The sequence below is a fragment of the Symphalangus syndactylus genome, chromosome 20 (genome assembly GCF_028878055.3).
Source record: "Symphalangus syndactylus isolate Jambi chromosome 20, NHGRI_mSymSyn1-v2.1_pri, whole genome shotgun sequence".
NCBI classification, from domain to species: Eukaryota; Metazoa; Chordata; class Mammalia; order Primates; family Hylobatidae; genus Symphalangus; species Symphalangus syndactylus.
In genome coordinates, this window is record NC_072442.2 from 61,570,656 (window position 1) to 61,588,852 (window position 18,197).

Sequence of the window (18,197 nt, forward strand, 5' to 3'; positions counted from 1 at the left end):
GCTCTGACAATGGGTATAGTAGTTAACATTGCAGGCTCTAGGGTCAGGTAATTAAAATCCCCCCCTTTTTTTAACCATGTAGTAGCTGTAGGTAACTTCTTTGTGCCTCCTCTCTTCTAAAAAATTGGGTCATTAATCATAGCTCCCCTAAAGGGCTGTGTGTAGATTACATGGGATAATATCTCCAAAGCACAGTGCCTGCCACATACTACGTGCTTGATAAATGATGGTGGTGGTGATCATTCGAGAAACAGAAAGCATTTCACAACTTAATTCTATACCACAAGCTACTTTAAAATTTCGTGACGACTTGTAGAAATAAATACATGTTGCACATATTCTTGACTATCATGTTTCTAGCCTCAGGATTTTGATTTATTTTGTACTGTGGTGTCAGTTACAGAGAAAAGCCACCTTCTAGAAATGAGAAATGGGGACCCTGAATGGGGCCTCGCTTGTGAACTGTGCTGGGACATCCTGGTGTGTGCCATACAGTCCTGTAATTGATCAGTGTCTTATGAATCTTTCCCATTTTTTTCTTCCTTGTTGATTTGCTGTGAACACCTGAAAGAAAGATGGTGGAGAACATCTCTTCATCCTTACTGGCGGTGAAAATCTGTTATTTCAAAGGGGAAGCACATGCTTTACATCCTCTTATTCCCCTAAGGGCCTCTTAAAAGCACACCACAGTTATTTGGTAGGTTAAAATTCCAGTGAAAAGCTTTTAAGTTATCATGTTTGTTAACTGCTAATTTGGGGATAGCGTCATACAACAGGGGACTAAGTCCCTGCTACAGACCCAGGACACTGGGATCTTGAATGCCCAGCTTCACACAATGGCCTGTGATATTGATACTTATTATAAGGAATAGCGAGCATAAAAGGCGGGTGGTTTCTTATCAATGAACTCACTGTTCCACAGTGAAACCGAAGATGGAAAACAATTCATATCTTACCAATACCCGTATATGAAGGAAGCTTCTTTTCCCCCCTCATCCAGGTGCCGTTCAGTGGGGAAGTTGACACAGATCCCAATACCACTGGCCATGCTACCAAAACAGAGGTCAAGGGTCACAGTGGCCACTGTATGAAAGTTAAACAAGAAGTGAATAAGATCTGATGTTTGGGTAGCACTTTTGCATCCATAAAATACTCAGGATAGCATGACAGATTTATCGAGGATGGGAAACCTGAGGCTCGTCCGTGGTGAGATCCAGGCTGGAAGCCAGTCTTCAGGCCCCTGGCTAAGTGTGTTGTCTCCTAGACGTACCGCCTCTGTTCATCTCCCTCCAAATTCTTCTGGTTTCAAAATAACTAGTTAGCTCTTTCTCAATGCTTTCACTTCTCCTGCTCTTCTATCGGCTGCCCTATTTGTGTCATTCGTTTACTGAAATCATTTATTATAAAGAGTTTCTGCATTTTTATATTCTTTTAAAAGAGATAATATATTGTACAACTCTCAAAAGGCAAAAGATTATTCAGTGAAGCCTCCTTTCCCCTCCACACCCCAGCCATCCAGTTCTCTTTCCAGAGGCAACCAGTGTTACCAGTTTCTAATGTATCTGTCTGGAGAAATTCTATGGGTACACAAACAATTACATTTTACCATTTTCTATCATAACAATGGTAAAATACTATATATATAATTCCTCTGAACCTTGCTTTTTTCATTTAATATATCTTGTTGGTCACTCCATATCAAAGAGATGTAAAAAAGATTTCCAATTATATATTTTGCAGTAAAAAATACTGTATGACTGTTTCATAATTTATTTAACCAGTCTCCTCTTGGTGGACATTTGGGATATTTAAATTTTTTTCTATTAAGAACAATTTTGCAATGAATAACTTTTTACACACAGTTACATCATTTTGCACATGTGCAGATGTATCTGTAGGATAAATCCCTAGGTGTGGAATTGAATTGCTGTGTCAATAGCTGTGCATCTATAATCTCCACAGAAGGCACAGACTGTGTTTTATCTTCATCTATCCTTAGTGTCTAGTACAGGTCTTGATACTTCATAGATGTTCAATAGGTATGTGGACAAATTAATGAATGAGTGAATTCAGAGAACGAGTTCAGAGAGTGGTCAACAAATCTTTGTTGAGCAAATCAATGAATGAGTTCAGAGAATGAATGAGTTCAGCTGCGATGCTCATGAAGGGGGTGGTGACTTTTGGCACCATCTATTGTATTTCATATACTACTCTGAAAATGACATCAAAATTTAATTTTCTTCATACTTATAACTTTCTTCTGTAGGTTTTTTATTTATTTTTATTTTTTTAGAGACAGGGTCTCACCATGTTGCCCAACCTGGTCTTGAACTTCTGAGCTCAAGCAATCCTCCCGCCTTGGCCTCCCAAAGTGCCAAGATTACAGGTGTGAGCCACCATGCCCAGCCCTTGTGCAGCTTTTAACTTTTCTCAGAATTTGTATTTGTCTATTTTTAACTTATAAAAATTAAAAAATATTTTAATAGACAGGGGTCTGTGTCACCCAGGTTGGAGTGCAATGGTGTGATTATAGCTCACTGCGGTCTCAAACTTCTGAGCTCAAGCCATCCCTCCCAGGCATTCCAAGTGACGGCACCTCAGGCATGCATCACGGAGCCTGTCATCATTTATCTACTTTTTATTGATCAGAAGAGACATAATTTCAACTCACCATGTGGTTATACTTCTGGGTTATGAATCATAGTTTGTATAACTCTTCTTAAAGATATTGTTCAAAACTTCTTTTGACTTTCAGTTGTAATTTGGACTGATTGCTTTTTAGTTCTATAGCTATTACACTGAGCTTTCTTTTCATCACACAGCTGGGTTGGTTCCACTATGTCTTATGTCCAATATCTTCTTCTTTCTGGATTTTTTACTTTTGCTCTATTATTTTTTTCCATAAAGAATGTACGCTCACCATTTTGAGTACTGACGTGTCCAAAGAAGTCTTTTATTTTGCTCTCATACATGAAACGCTTTGACTGGTTGTAGAATCCCAGATTTGAAATAATTTTCTATAGAATTTTGAAGGCATTATTCTAGCATCATTTCTAGCAACCACCATTTCTAGACACCTGTGTTAGAGATGAAATGCTTGATACCTATTCTTTCTTTAGCTCCTTATTCTTTGAATTAAGAAATTCCACCAGAATAGGTATAAAGTTGGCCCTTCATATCCGTGGATTCTACATCCTTGGATGCGATGACACACAAATAAAAAATACTCAGGAAAAAAATTCCACAAAGTTCCAAAAAGCAAAACTTGAATTTGTTGCGCCCTGAGTGCTATGTTGAATCCATGTGAATGAAGTGATGAGTAGGCATTGTTAGGCATTGTATTAGGTATTGTATTAGACATTGTATTAGGCATTGTATTAGGTATTATATTAGGTATTAGGCGTTGTATTATGTATTGTATTAGGCACTATATTAGCTATTGTATTAGGCATTGTATTAGGTATTGTAGCAATCTAGAGATGATGTAAAGTATGCCTATCTAGGGATGTGCATAGGTTATATACAAATACTACACCACTTTATATAAGAGACTTGAGAATCTGCAGATTTCAGTATCTGAGGGGGATCCTGGAGCTAATCACTCTATGGATTATATGTATAATCCACAGGGAGGACTATATGTAAGGAGTGGGCGTGTGTGTGTTAATTTCAGGTGGGTCGTTAATCCAAAGACTTGAGTCTTCGGCTCAAGTTCTCTCTCTCACTTTCACAATTGTTTTGCCATTCTCTCTCTTGTTTTCTTTCCTTCTGGAAGTCCTACTTGATAAATATTAAATCTTCTGGAGCTATGCCCTCCGATTTAATTTTTCTCCCATATTTTCCATCTCCTAGTGGATGCAGAGTGACTTCTGGAGTGTTTGCCTGAAGGCGTTCTACTCACACCTGCCCTCACAGTGTGCCCCGTCGGGCGCTCCACGCAGAAATAAGCCAGTTGTGGTGACAGACCTATACAAACTCTGGAGGAAACTCACTGTAGCTTACAGAAACAATCAACTTGGCTTCCTGATTGTTAACCCTCAATTTCGCCTGCGACTGCGAGGGCCTGGAGGCATCACCCAGCCCACCCCCTCTGTATAGCCGGGGAGTCCGAGACCCGGGGTACAGCGCGACCCGAGATGATCCCGCCCGCGGGAGGGCCCGGACTAGACGCAGGTCTCCTGACTCCCAGCTCGGGGCTTTGGCTGCTGTCTTCTGTTTGGTGCCCCGCGTCTTCGCGGTAGGTTGAGGTGGCCGGAGCATCTGGCCCTACCCTTCCCACGCGCCACACTCCTGGGTCTCTGGCTCTGGGGTCCGCAGAATTTGCGCCTGCGCCAAGCCTTTGGCCAGGCTGCTCAGTGGCGGAACCCGCCCTCGTTGCCCTGGTAACGCGTGTCACTTGTTGTCATGGAGACCGCGATGTTTACCTCTTTGTTCTGCAGTAGCTGGAAGCTCCAGTTTGGGTAAGGAGGCTCCCATTCCGAGCTTGCGTAGTGGTTCTGTGTGGCGCTGAGGTAAGTAAACCTTGAGCCCACCCCACCGACCCCTACCTGCAACCCTCCCCGCCTAACCAAATCCTTATGCCGTTGGGATGAGCCCTAATTTAGGTCCCCACCTCTCTGGGGGCTACTCAGACTTATCCAGGAGTCTTGGGTTAAATGCTGGGCTCCACACTCAGATAAATTTGGTAGAAGCCATAAAAGGGACTGAGCTAGGAAGAAATGGAGAAATTCCATGTTGTCTGAGGGGGCTGAGTGGGCTGAGGTTCTCAGCCTGGTCAAGATCTGACTCTAGTTTCATCCTTATATATGTGAAGGCTTCAGAGATCCAGAGGGCCCTAAGAGCAGGGGCTCGGACTTTAGGGCAGAGATGGGAGTGGGGGCAGATTTCAGCCCTGTCTGAGGAAGGCAGTTCTCACGGTCCATCAGAGTTGTATGAAGATGAAGTGGGTAATTTTAGCGTTTCCAATGCCGACAGCCTCTGCCAGCTGGCTTCCCCTGTGTTTTTCCCCTTCCTGTTCTCTCCTTTTCTTTGTCCTGAAAGTTTTTAGATTCTTTTATGTGTTGAACAAGTTCAATACCCAGTTGTCAGTTTACACATGTTACATTTCCTCCTCCTCCTCTTCTCCTCCTCCTCCTGCTGCCTCTTCTTCTTCTTCTTCTTCTTCTTCTTCTTCTTCTTCTTCTTCTTCTTCTTCTTCTTCTTCTTCTTCCTCTTCCTCTTCTTCTTCCTCTTCTTCCTCCTCCTCCTCCTCCTCCTCCTCCTCCTCCTCCTCCTCCTCTTCTTCTTCTTCTTCTTCTTCTTCTTCTTCTTCTTCTTCTTCTTCTTCTTCTTCTTCTTCTTCTCCTCCTCCTCCTCCTCCTCCTCCTCCTCCTCCTTCTCCTCCTTCTCCTCCTTCTCTTTCTTCTTCCTTCTTTCTTCTTCTTTTTCTTCTTCTTTTTTAAAGAAAACATGTCTGGGCTCATGTGTTTGGCAGAACATTACTCCATGAACCCACAATTCTAATGAGTATAAAAATGCATACACGTGTTCCCCAAAAGACAGGTATGAGACTATTAATAGCATTCTCATTATGGCCCTAGAGTGTAAACAACCCAAATACCCATAAACAGTAGAAAAGAAAGCTAGATTATATTCATATAATGGCACCTACACAGCAATGAGAACGAACAAATTGCAATCATATAGACAATATGGATGAATTTTACAAACATAACGTTGAGCTAAAGAAGTCAGAGACAGAATAATACACACTGTATTATTCCATTTATGTTAAATTCAAAAACAGCAAAACAAATTTGTGGTGTTAAAAGGCAGGATACTGGTTACCCTGAGGGGCTTGAGGTGGAGTAACTGGGAAGAAGTTAGAGATACTGGTAATGCTTGATTCTCGGTTTGGGTGCTGGCTACACAGACGGATTCATTTTGTGTACAGATTATGATTTATGCAATTTTCCATATATATGTCACGCTTGAATAAAAATTGCCATAAAAAAGGACAAATTGCTTTCATTTAATCTAAAAGAGTCTGCTTTTGATCAGGACTTTGGAAACCTCAGATGGCTAAACTACTACAACCTCCGCCCAAGTTCCTGCCCTCAGAGTGGCACATTGCTAACAAGAACCAGTACCACAGAGCAGACGCTCAAAGGTCCCGATCAGAACGCCTGGTCGCAGAAAGCCAGAGGCTTGTGGATGAAATTGAAAAGACCACAAGAAAATCTCAAAGCGATGTGAACAAGAAACTAGGTAAGACAACATGCTTGGCATATTCGTGAACATGCTAGGATGAGGCTGTTGAGTTTAGCTATAGTGTCATGTTCAGGTGTGGCAACATATTATTTTTGAATATTAGAGAAAATCATGTGTATTCTCCAGGTTCTATGTTTAAGTTCACTGCCCTAAGACAGATGCAAGGTAACCCAACCTGATTTTCAGCCACCCATCATTCATTTATTTGTTGATTTGATCCACAGTTATTGAGCATCTATGTACTACACACTAGGCATATCACAGGGAATGATCAGAATCTCTGCTTTTTAGGGGCTTCTAGCTTGAAGAGGATAAAGATACAAAAATTAACCATCAGAATACAGTCAGCCCTTCATATCCACGGGTTCAGCCAATTGTAGGTCCAAAATACTTAGGAAAAAAACCAATAAAAGATAACAATACAATTAAAGAATACAAATAAAAGCAATATAGTTCAACAGCTATTTACATAGTATTTGCATTGTATTAGGTATTATAAGTAATCTGGAGATGATTTAAAGTATACTGGCTGGGTGTGGTAGCATGTGCTGGTAGTCCCAGCTACTTGGAGGGCTGAGGCAGTAGGATCCTGTGAGCCCAGGAGTTAGAGACCACCTTGGGTGATATAGCAAGACCCTGTTTCTTAAAAAAAAAAAAAAGAAAAAGGAGGGAAGAAAGAAAGAGAGAAAGAAAAGAAAAGAAAGAAAAAAAGAAAAGGAAAGAAAAGAAAAGAAAGAAAAGGAAAGTATGTGGGAGGATGTGCATAGGTTATATGCAACACTACACCATTTTGTATAAAAGACTTGAGCATCCATGGATTTTGGTGCCTGCCAGGGACTCTGGAACAAATCCTCCAGGGATACCAAGGGGCAGTTGTATAACCAGATAGGTGCTGGGGTAGGGGAACAAAGACAGGGGTGGAGTAGACATGAAAAATTGGAAAAGATTTTCTAGAGAAGAACGTTTACTTGAGTCTTAAAAGAAGAGTCATTTTCTCTTGACAATTCCTTACTTAAAACAGTATTTATTTATATTTATTTAAATTTCTTTTTTTTTTTTTTTTTTTCTTTTTTTTTTTTGAGACGGAGTCTCGCTCTGTCGCCCAGGCCAGAGTACAGTGGCACAATCTCAGCTCACTGCAATCTCTGCCTTCCAGGTTCAAGCGCTTCTCCTGCCTCAGCCTCCTGAGTAGCTGGGATTACAGGTGTGCACCATCACACCTGGCTAATTTCTGTATTTTTGGTAGAGACGGGGTTTCACTATGTTTGCCAGGCTGGTCTTGAATTCCTGACCTCAGGTGGTCCACCCACCTCAGCCTCCCAAAGTGCTGGGATTACAGGCGCGAGCCACCGCACCCGGCCTAAAACGGTATTTAAAAGGTAGTGTTCTTTAGCAAAGACCTCAGGAAAGCACATTAAAATAAAAAGATAGTGTCCTTAAATAATCAAAACAAAAATAAACATCATAAAACAAAACAAACAACCAACATCTGCTAAATGCCAAAAAGGGATTAACCAGAGGTCACCAACTAAACTATCTATAGGGGCCAAGCAGGTAGCATAGGGGTTGAATGTAAGGCATTAGGATTTAGTATGGACTGTGGGGACCTGGAGAACATGTGCCCCATCTAAGGAGGAAGCTGCTACTCGATTTCAACCCATCGCTTCCAAGAAAGAACATGGGCCCAGTGTTGCCTGACTGTCCGATTTTTTCAAGAAAATCTGGAAAGCTAGAATTTATTCACGTTTTAAATGTTGGTAACTGACTTAATTTACTTATAACACTGGGCCAGCTCAACAAACACATTTATGGATCAAGCCTAGTCTGAGGACTGTAGTTTTCTAATTTCCAATAAACGAAACCTTCACTCAGGTCAGCAATGTTATATGTTAGGCTCTCCTAATAGGTTGACCCTTAACATTGATACCACCCTGTAGATGGGCCTGTTCTAAATAATTGTGCAAATAGGTAGGTGTTAAAAATGAGAAGGCGCCCGGGCATGGTGGCTCACGCCTGTGATTCCAGCACTTTGGGAGGACAAGGTGGGCGGATCACGAGGTCAGGAGATTGAGACCATCCTGGCTAACACGGTGAAACCCTGTCTCTACTGAAAATACAAAAAATTAGTGGGGCATGGTGGCATGCATCTGTAGTACCAGTTACTCAGGAGGCTAAGGCAGGAGAATCACTTGAACCCAGGAGGTGGAGGTTGCAGCGAGCCGAGATCATGCCACTGCACTCCAGCCTGGGTGACAGCAAGACTCTGTCTCAAAAAAAAAAAAAAAAAAAAAAGAGAAGGCATTATTCATTTTCACAATACTGTGTTTCAGTAGATATGGGAAAAAAGTGAACCTTCATTGATTGATAGAATCATTTTAAAAATTAGCCATTAGGCATTAAAAACATCAAATACGTAGGAATAAATCTAGCAAAAGATGTGCAAGTGTTTTGCACTGAAAAATCATTTTTGCAAGAAATTAAAGAAATTCTTAGTAAATGCAGGGATTTATGAGTTAATGGATTGGAAAACCTAGTATTTAAAAAGTTGATTCCCTTCAAAAATTAATCTATAGATTCAATACAATGCCAGTGAAAATCTCAGCAGGTTTTACGGTGAAATTGGCAAACTGCTTCTAAAATTCATATGGAAATGCAAAGCGTCAAGAATAGGCACGAGGCTGGGTGCAGTGGCTCATGCCTGGCTCCCAGCACTTTGGGAGGCCGAGGCAGGTGGATCACCTGAGGTCAGGAGTTCAAGACCAGCCTGGCCAACATGGCAAAACCCTGTCTCTACTAAAAGTACAAAAAAATTAGCTGGGCGTGGTGGTGGGTGCCTGTAATCCCAGCTACTCAGGAAGCTGAGGCAGGAGAATCCCTTGAACCTGGGAGGCGGAGGTTGCAGTAAGCCGACACTGTGCCACTGCACTCCAGCCTGGGCGACAAGAGCGAGACTCCATCTCAAAAAAAAAAAAAGAAAAAGGCACAACCATCTTAAAGAAGAACACAGTTGGAAGACTTCTACCACAGGTACTGAGAGCTGTGACAAAGCTATGGTAATTGAGACAGCAAAGTATAAGTGAGGATAGACCTGTTGACCAATGAAACATGACAGAGTCCAGAAACAAACCCACATACATTCATTCATCTGAGTATGACAAAAGCAACACTACAGTGTAATGGGAAAAGGAGAGCCTTTTCAATGAATTGGCCAATTGGATATTCATATAAAAAAATGATATCCCGGCCAGGCACGGTGGCTCATACCTGTAATCCCAGCACTTTGGGAGGCCGAGGCAGGCGGATCACGAGGTCAGGAGATTGAGACCATCCTGGCTAACATGATGAAACTCCATCTCTACTAAAAATACTAAAAATTAGCCAGGTGTGGTGGCGGGGGCCTGTAGTCCCAGCTACTCGGGAGGCTGAGGCGGGAGAATGGCGTGAACCCAGGAGGCGGAGCTTGCAGTGAGCCGAGATAGTGCCACTGCACTCCAGCCTGGGCGACAGAGCAAGACTCCATCGCAAAAAAAAAAAAAAAAAAAAATCCCAACCCCTACCTCATATTATCTATCTATCTATCTATCTATCTATCTATCTATCTATCTATCTGCAAATCTAAGTGGAGTGCATATCTAAATGGGAAAGGTGAAACAATGACACTTAGGGGAGAATATATTTATGATCTTTATGACTTGGAGAAGGCAAAGATTTCTTATTCTTAAGCAGGCCTGAAAATAACAATTCATAGAAAAGAAAAACAATAAATTAGACTATATTAAAATGAAGAAATTTTGTTTAACAAAAATACCTCATCAAAAGGCTGAACAGAAATTTAAGGAGTAGGAGAAGATATTCGCAATATATATATCTGAGAAATCCATATCCAAAATATATAAAGAACTTTTAAGAATACAAAAGAAAAAGGCAGATAACTCAATAAACAAATGGACAAATCTTGACAGACACCTTACAAGCGAGGACATTCAAACAGCCGATGAACATGTGAAGAGGTGCTCTAATTTTATGAGTCATCAGGGACATACAAATTAAAATCAAGTTGAGATGCCATTATACAGCCATGGAATGGCTACAATTAAAAAGAAGGAAGAGAACAAGAAGAAAGGAGAGGAAAGAGGATGTGGAGCAACTGGTACTGTCATATTCTGCTGGTGGAAATATAAATTGCTATAATCACTTTGGAAAGCTTTGGCAGTATTGACTACAGTTGAAGACATGCACACTTTTCACCTGGTTATTCTACCTTTAGAGTTTTATCATACAGAAATATATGTTTACCAAAGCTATATGCTGCAATGGCCAAAGGAGTGCCATTTGTAATGGCCCCAAACTGGAAATTACCCACATGTGCATCAACAGTAGGATAGATAAATATGCTATACCTCACAGCAAAGAGAATGAGTGGCCTACAGCTATATACAACACTACCTATGAATCTTACAAACTTAGTAAGATGTTGAGTGAAATAAATGACACACAGATGAGTACATGCCATATTATTCTATTTATGTAAAGTAAAACAAACCAAATAAAATGAAAAATTAATCTATACCTTGGTGTGTGGAATGATACGAACTGGAAGGGGTCATGAGAGACCTCCTAGGATGCCAGTTATATTCTGTTATATTCTGTTTCTTGAGTTGGGTCTTATATGTGTGTGTTCACTATGAAAATACATTGAATTTTATGATTTTATGATATGTGTACTCTTCTATAGGTTTTTGGTATTTCAATAAAAAGTTAAAAATAACTTGCAAGTACCTGTGCTGGTGCTGATGATATAGACACACTAGACTGGTGCTTGCCCTTGGGGAGCTTGCAGTCTGAAAGTAGAGATGAGTCCAGTACAGGATACCCAGGATATGGTGTGCTTCATCCCATAAGAGGCACCAATAAGGCACCGTCAGATTGGAGGAGAGGGCAAATCACTTCCAAATGGTCACATCAAATGACTACTCAATTTTCCAATCTAATGATCACTTAGTCGTCATCCAGCTTGATCTCTCTACGATACTGGATGCTCAAAACTGGATGTGTCCAGTTACTTTTAGAATTCTATGACACAAATTTTTCCTGATTCATTTCCTTTCTCTCTGGCCATTTCTTCCTCTTCTCTATTGTTGATGCTGCTTTCCACATTCATTTCCTATTGGTATTCTTTAGTGTTTTGTTCTTGGTCTTCTTAGATTTTTCTTCTCTTCCCTCTATGCAGTCTCTCTTGATGATCTCATTAGAAATTTTATCACTATTTTCTTTGTGTTATTGGTTTGCAAATAGAAATCTTCAGCTCTAATTTCTCATGAGAACTTTTTGGGGAAATAGAGAACTACTTGCTATATATTGCCATCTAGATTCCTTCAGGCACCTCAAAATAAGTATATCCCAAGATGAACTCATCATTGTCCTTCAAAACTTGTTTCTGCTTCTGTAGTTCCCTATCCTGGTTAATGGGACCAGAGCTCATTCATTCATTAATTCATTCATCCTTCAAATAGGTCTGACCCTGTGCTAAATGCTTAGGAGTATAAAATTGAAAAAGACTGATACATTCTACTATGTAAAAGAGACACAACACAAGTAAAAAGACAAGTAACTAAAATTATTGTAAGTTGCTGGCCTAGATGAAGGCAATGGCAGTAAAGATGGAGAGAAAACATGCTTGATAATATGTATGTTGGATTTATGAATGAATTTTAACAACAAAAGTCAAGGAGATAGCTTGGACAAAATAATAAAGGCAGGATGAGTGTGACATTTATGGGGAATGAGTAGAGAGGTCCAAGTTGATGTATAGAGTACGTGAGGAAGAGCAGCGTGATGAAGATGAGAGGGAGATGAAGCAGGGTCAAGTCTGAGGAAGACCTTGATTTTGGAATGTTCAGTTCATTGGGTAGCCTGTTAGAATTTAAGAGGTAACGCTAGAAATCTGGAGGTAATCACATAAAGATGGGTGAGGGGAGCCATAAGGGTAGATTAGACTACCCAAAGAATATATCAAAAGAGAAGAAAAGGGCACATGAGTTGAAGAGGACCAAGAGAAGAGCTGAGGAACATAAGTTCAGGTGGAAGAATATAAAGATGAGACCAAGGTTATGAAAGCCAAAAGATGAGGTTTCGGCCGGGCGCGGTGGCTCACGCCTGTAATCCCAGCACTTTGGGAGGCCGATGCGGGAGGATCACGAGATCAGGAGATCGACACCATCCTGGCTAACGTGGTGAGACTTCGTCTCTACTAAAAATACGAAAAATTAGCCAGGCATAGTGGTGGGCGCCTGTAGTCCCAGCTACTTGGGAGGCTGAGGCAGGAGAATGGCATGAACCTGGGACGCGGAGCTTGCAGTGAGCTGAGATAGTGCCACTGCAGTCCGGCCTGGGCGAAAGAGTGAGACACTGTCTCAAAAAAAAAAAAAAAAAAAAAAAAAAGATGAGGTTTCACAGGCGAGGAAGTCTTCTATTGTATCAGTGGTTGTCTAAATGTCAAAGAGGTTGAGAGCTGAGCCAAAATAAATATGGACTGGTGACTTGAAGATTATTGGTGACCTCTGAGATACGAGATGTCCAGTAGGATAGTGGAGGGTACACAGTAGAGGTGAAAATCAGTTACAAGGTGTCAATTGGAAGATGCCCATCTATATGGTGGATTAAGCACATGCAGTGTCTTCTCTTCCTTTTAGAATTCCAACAAAATAGCAGTAAAGAATTAATAACAGTAAAGCTAATAAAATAAATAATAAAGCTATGCCCCAAGCATGAGAGAGATTGAGACACATACACATGCAAGCGCATGTGCACACACACACACACACACACACACAGAGTTAGAGAGGAAGCAACAGTAGACAAATAATGAAATCAAGATTTTAGAAAGCAAATGTCAGCCTGTAACAGACCTAGGGACTGCAGAAAATCAGGGTGGGTAGAGAACAATAAGAAGCCAGCTGATTCATGCTGCAGAAATCTTGTAATGCTTGAAACTGGATGCATCCAGTTACTTCTGAAGCTGGAGGGTCAGGATAGAACCAGAAACAAGATTGGTTGAAAGTCTTTATAAAGAGCTTCCTCTTCATTCTGGCTCTCCCTCACCCCAGCAGAAGGTTAAAAGTTAAAGGGTTCAATGAATGTCTACTTAGTGATTCATTCATTCCTATGTCTACATAGTAATTCCTCCAGCTGGTTCCTAGGACACTGGTAGCCAGGCTTCTACCCTCAGACAGGAGACTGGAGGATTTTTCTGTGGAGAAAGTAGAAAGTAACTGGCCCCAAAAGGAAAGATCTATAAATATTAACATTTGAGGATTCTCCTGTGAGATGCCAGGGTCTCACCTGATCACTCTGTACAATAAAGCATTCTGGTTGACAAGCACTGTCCCTGTAAACAGCATTTCCAGGTAGCACTTTAGCATCTCAATCTAAATCAGATGATCACCAAATAATTGAGGAGAGCCACTAACATGGCAGACACCAAAACAAATAATCAAAGACACAGAAACTCAGGAGACAGACAGTGCATAGAGAAAAAGAAGAAATACACTATCAAATCCATCAAGAATTTAGAGAAGAGACTGCATCCTTGGAACAGGCAGAGGAGTCTTTAAAAAAGAGAACATTTGGAGAACAGGCATTCTTAGAAATTAAGAATATAAGAGCAGAAAAATTTTAAAAATCAAAAGAAGTGTTGAGAATCTCCAGAAAGTGGGAAAAAAGGACAACAAAATAAATAACAGCAAAGAAAAGACAAGGAAATTAGAGGATCAATCTGGGAGTCTCAATAACTAATAGGATTTTCAGAAAGAGCATAGAGAAAATGGAGAAGATATGGTGGCTCACACCTGGCATCCCAGCAGTTTGGGAAGCCAAAATGGGAAGATCAATTGAGACCAGGAGTTTGAGACCAGCCTTGGCAACATAGAGAGACCCTTGCCTCTACAAAAATAAGAAAATTAGGTGGGTGTGGTGGTGTGTACCTGTAGTCTCAGCTACCCAGGAGGCTGAGGTGGGAGGATCTCCTGAGCCCAGGAGTTCAAAGTTACAGTGAGCTATGGTTGTGCCACTGCACTCCAGCCTGGGTGACAGAGTGAGATCCTGTCTCTAAAAAGAAGATGAGGAAGCAGGGCCCTAGGCCTGGCCCAGGAAGCATTTCTTTCTCCTAGGCCTCTGGGCCTGTGATGAGAGGGGCTGCTGTGAAGATCTCTGACATGCCCTGGAGACATTTTCCCCATTGTCTTGGCAATTAGCATTCGGCTTCCTGTTTCTTATGCAAATTTCTGTAGCTGGCTTGAATTCCTCCCGCCAAAATGGGTTTTTCTTTTCTACCACATGATCAGGCTGCAAATTATTTAAACCTTTATGCTCTGCTTCCCTTTTAAACATAAGTTCCAACTTTAGATCATCTCTCTCAAATTCAAAGTTCCACAGATCTCTAGGGCAGGGGCAAAATGCTGCCAGTCTCTTTGCTAAAGCATAAGAAGAGTGAACTTTGCTCCAGTTCCCAATAAGTTCCTTATCTCCATCTGAGACTACCTCAGCAGGACTTCATTGTCCATATCACTGTCAACATTTTGATCAAAACCATTCAAGAAGTCTCTAGGAAGTTCCAAACTTTCCCAAAACTTTCTGTCTTCTTCTGAACCCACAGTTCCACATGGCTAGGGAGACCTCAGGAAACTTACAATCATGGTGGAAGGCGAAGAGAAAACAAGGACCTTCTTCACATGGTGGCAGGAGAGAGAAGAGAAAGTGAAGGCAGAAGAGACCCTTATAAAACTATCAGATCTCAAGAGAGCTCACTCACTCTCAGGAGAACAGCATGGAGGAAATTGCCTCAATGATCCAATTACCTCCCACCAAGTCCCTCCCTCAACAGGTGGGGATTAGAGCTGGAGATGAGACTTGGGTGGGGACACAGAGCCAAACCATATCAAAGGGTATATCTGGCATGTGGCACAACAATTAAATAAGTTTCACACCAGTGTGAAATTTCAGAAAACTAGGAAAATAGATTACTAAAATTTTTCAGAGTGGAAAAAACAGGTCATATACAAAGAATCAGGAATCACAATGTCATCACACTTCTCAACAGAAACTCCAGAAATTAGGAGGAAATGGAGGGACACAATCACAATTCTAAATAAAAAAGAGTTACAAACTGTAACTCAGGGCACAGCCAAATAGAATGAAATGGTGAGGGTAGAATAACGACATTTGCAGACTTGCGGGTTTTCAAAAACTTTACCTCACATGCGTCCATTTCTTAGGAAGTTACTGAAGGATATGCTTCAGCATACTGAAAGAGTAAATCAAGGAAGAGGAAGAAATACAATCCAGGAAATGGGAAAGCAACACGAGAAGAATGAAGGGGATTCCCGGAAGCAAAGTCATAGAATGATAGCTACACAGCAAACTAGAGAGCAACTCATCCAGCTGGAGGAGAAGGTGCTCTAGGAGAGACATCTCCAAGGAAGAAAGAAAACTGATAGCTTACTTGATGGGTTGGAATATATTGAGGGCATACTGAGAAAAAATTAATAATATAAAGACAGTGAAGCAATCACTATGCTACCCATTTTACTATCTCATAATGTCATGTTGCAAACCTCAAATATATACAATAACTTTTTTTTTAAAAAACAGAGTCAGTTTACGGAAGTGGAAACTGACACTGCAATACAACCAGCACATTATGACTTTAAGATTCAAATGCTGAACTACTCATTATCAATTAAATATATATATAATATATAGTTTTCCTAGTATAATCAGTCATTTTTTACTGATGGTGCCTAATAAATCTGCCTTTAATTATCATTTAAAAAAGAAAGTGAAGCAAAAATGCCATTTTAACTCCTCCCCGAGACAGAAAATTTTATAAGAAAAGAAATTTATTACAGTGTATGATAGGGCTCAGGTGTAAATAACATTTATATGTTTACAAAATATAAATAAACAATAAGTTTACTTATTTATTGTTTAACAAAATGGTGATACAACCATATTGGGAGACGGAAGTATGCTGTGTGAGCTGGTTAAGAGCGAATCATTATCTTTCATCACAGGAAATTAATGTATAATATCAAAACTGACAATGAGTGAATAGCAGTATAAACAAATGTCAGAAGAAAGTGATAAGCATGTTTAAAGTGGTTGCCCCAGAAGGTGGGCATGGGTGGGTACAGGTCAGAGAGTTTTAATTCTTTGTGATACTATTTGACTTTTCAAACAACATACACTTATATCTTTGATAAAATTAAAAGTTATTAAAAACAGTGGGCACCAAAGAACTAGTGGGTATAGAATGATAAATCTGATGTGGACTGTAAGAAAATATATCTTCCTTCCTTCCTGCAAATAAACATTTAAAAAGATGAAAAGATGCCCCAAATAGCACAGCGCTAAGAGGAAAAGAGCATATCACAGGTAGTTTTACAACAGTCCTCAAGTTTCTAATTCAAATGTTGGCTACCTTGGGGTAAATTAACCCTGGTGTAACTTCCCTGTGTGCTTCAGAACAGAGACTCGAGGAAGTCCGGTTCTGGAAGAAGGAGTTAGATGACAAACTTGAGCAGCTTGTGAATGTAATCAATGATCTACTCATATATAAGATCAGATTGGAAAAAGCCCTGGAGAGATTGAAAGAGCCCTTGCACATTACTGAGACGTGCCTGGCATACAGGTAGGAGTGAAGGGCCCTCAAATGATTCACGTGTTGTGACAAATGAGATGCTGGGTAGTAAATGCTTGCTGTGGGCGATGGTGAATTAGAACACGGCAATTGAGCAGGTGTTCTTTTAGAGCCTGAAGTTATCCTGGCATGCCCCTGATGCTGGGCAGTGCAAGGGGCACTGGACTTGGTTCATGCCTCAACTCTGCTCTTGACTAACTCAACTCAAATATATGTTAGGACTAGGTTTGGCTGTGGGTAGCAGAAAACTCTAAAATAACATTGAATTTAAAGAAAATGATTTCTTTCTCTCTTACATTCAAAGAGCCTAGAGATAGTCAGTCCAGGGTTGGAATGGTGGGCCACAGTTTTAGGGTTCCAGGCTTTGTCTATCTTCTTGTTCTACTGCACATGGCTTTCACTCCTAATGTTACCTCATGGTTTAAGATGGCAGCTGGAGCTCCAGCCATTATGTCTACATTCCAGCAAGTAGGAGCGAGTGGGTTCTGGCATTCATCATTTCTATTTGCATCCTACTGACAGAACTTAATTACATGGCCACACCAACAGAAGCTGGGAAATGATTGGTTTTACTTTGGGCAGCCAGGTGCTCAGCTAAAAAGCCAGGGGTTCTGTTGCCAAGGAAGAAGGTGAGAACAGACACTACAGCTCCCAGGGGACAGTCTGTCTCTCCCAGGCAGAGCCACACGGAAGCACTTTGTAATCCAGACAGCACCATAGGAACATGCTTTTGATTATTATTTCCCTCCTCTAAATCCAGTGAGTAGAACGATCCTTTCTACTCTGGGGTGATGCTGGTTTCCAGACCTGGGTCCTGCCGCAGCCCTAGCTGGAGTGCCCTGACAGGTCTCCTTGCTGTTAGCATAGTCCCCTATAATCTAGTGCACACTCCACACTGGCTGTTGAGTGAACTTCTCCAAATGCAAATTTTTCCCGGTCACCGCCATGCTTAGAATCCTTCAAACCCCAATGGCTTCAAGATAAATTTTAAGCTTCTTAGCTTAGCAAACCAAGGTTCTTCATGATAGGGCCCCCAGTGACCTCTCTGAGTCCATATCTTGTCCCCAGTAGTGGGATGTGCTTAGGTGTGTAGAGCTACTTGCAGTTTCTCAAATGCACCATGCCCCTGTCTTCCTGGAAAGCCCTATTCCTTCCATAAGCTTAACCAGGACCCTTTGCAGGAAGCAGGCAGCAGTCTCCCCAGCCAGATTTAGAAAGTCTATGAAGCAAAGAGAAATAGCAGCTCATCAAA

The 18,197-nt window shown here is 41.1% G+C and overlaps 1 protein-coding gene across 2 annotated transcripts in view; it reads left to right on the forward strand.

The window, feature by feature from the left end:
- Positions 1 to 4,430: 4,430 nt before the first annotated feature.
- TEKT1 (tektin 1) overlaps positions 4,431 to 18,197 on the forward strand; it is a 32,044-nt gene continuing 18,277 nt past the window's right edge. Inside the window, exons 1-3 of one of the 2 annotated variants that reach the window (XM_055257968.1) lie at positions 4,431 to 4,511; positions 6,040 to 6,246; positions 16,771 to 16,936. In XM_055257968.1, the coding sequence (XP_055113943.1) occupies positions 6,057 to 6,246; positions 16,771 to 16,936 (356 nt within the window). In that variant the 5' untranslated portion in view covers positions 4,431 to 4,511; positions 6,040 to 6,056. The remainder of the gene's footprint in view (positions 4,512 to 6,039; positions 6,247 to 16,770; positions 16,937 to 18,197) is intronic. The other variant, XM_063629604.1, reaches the window with a different exon arrangement.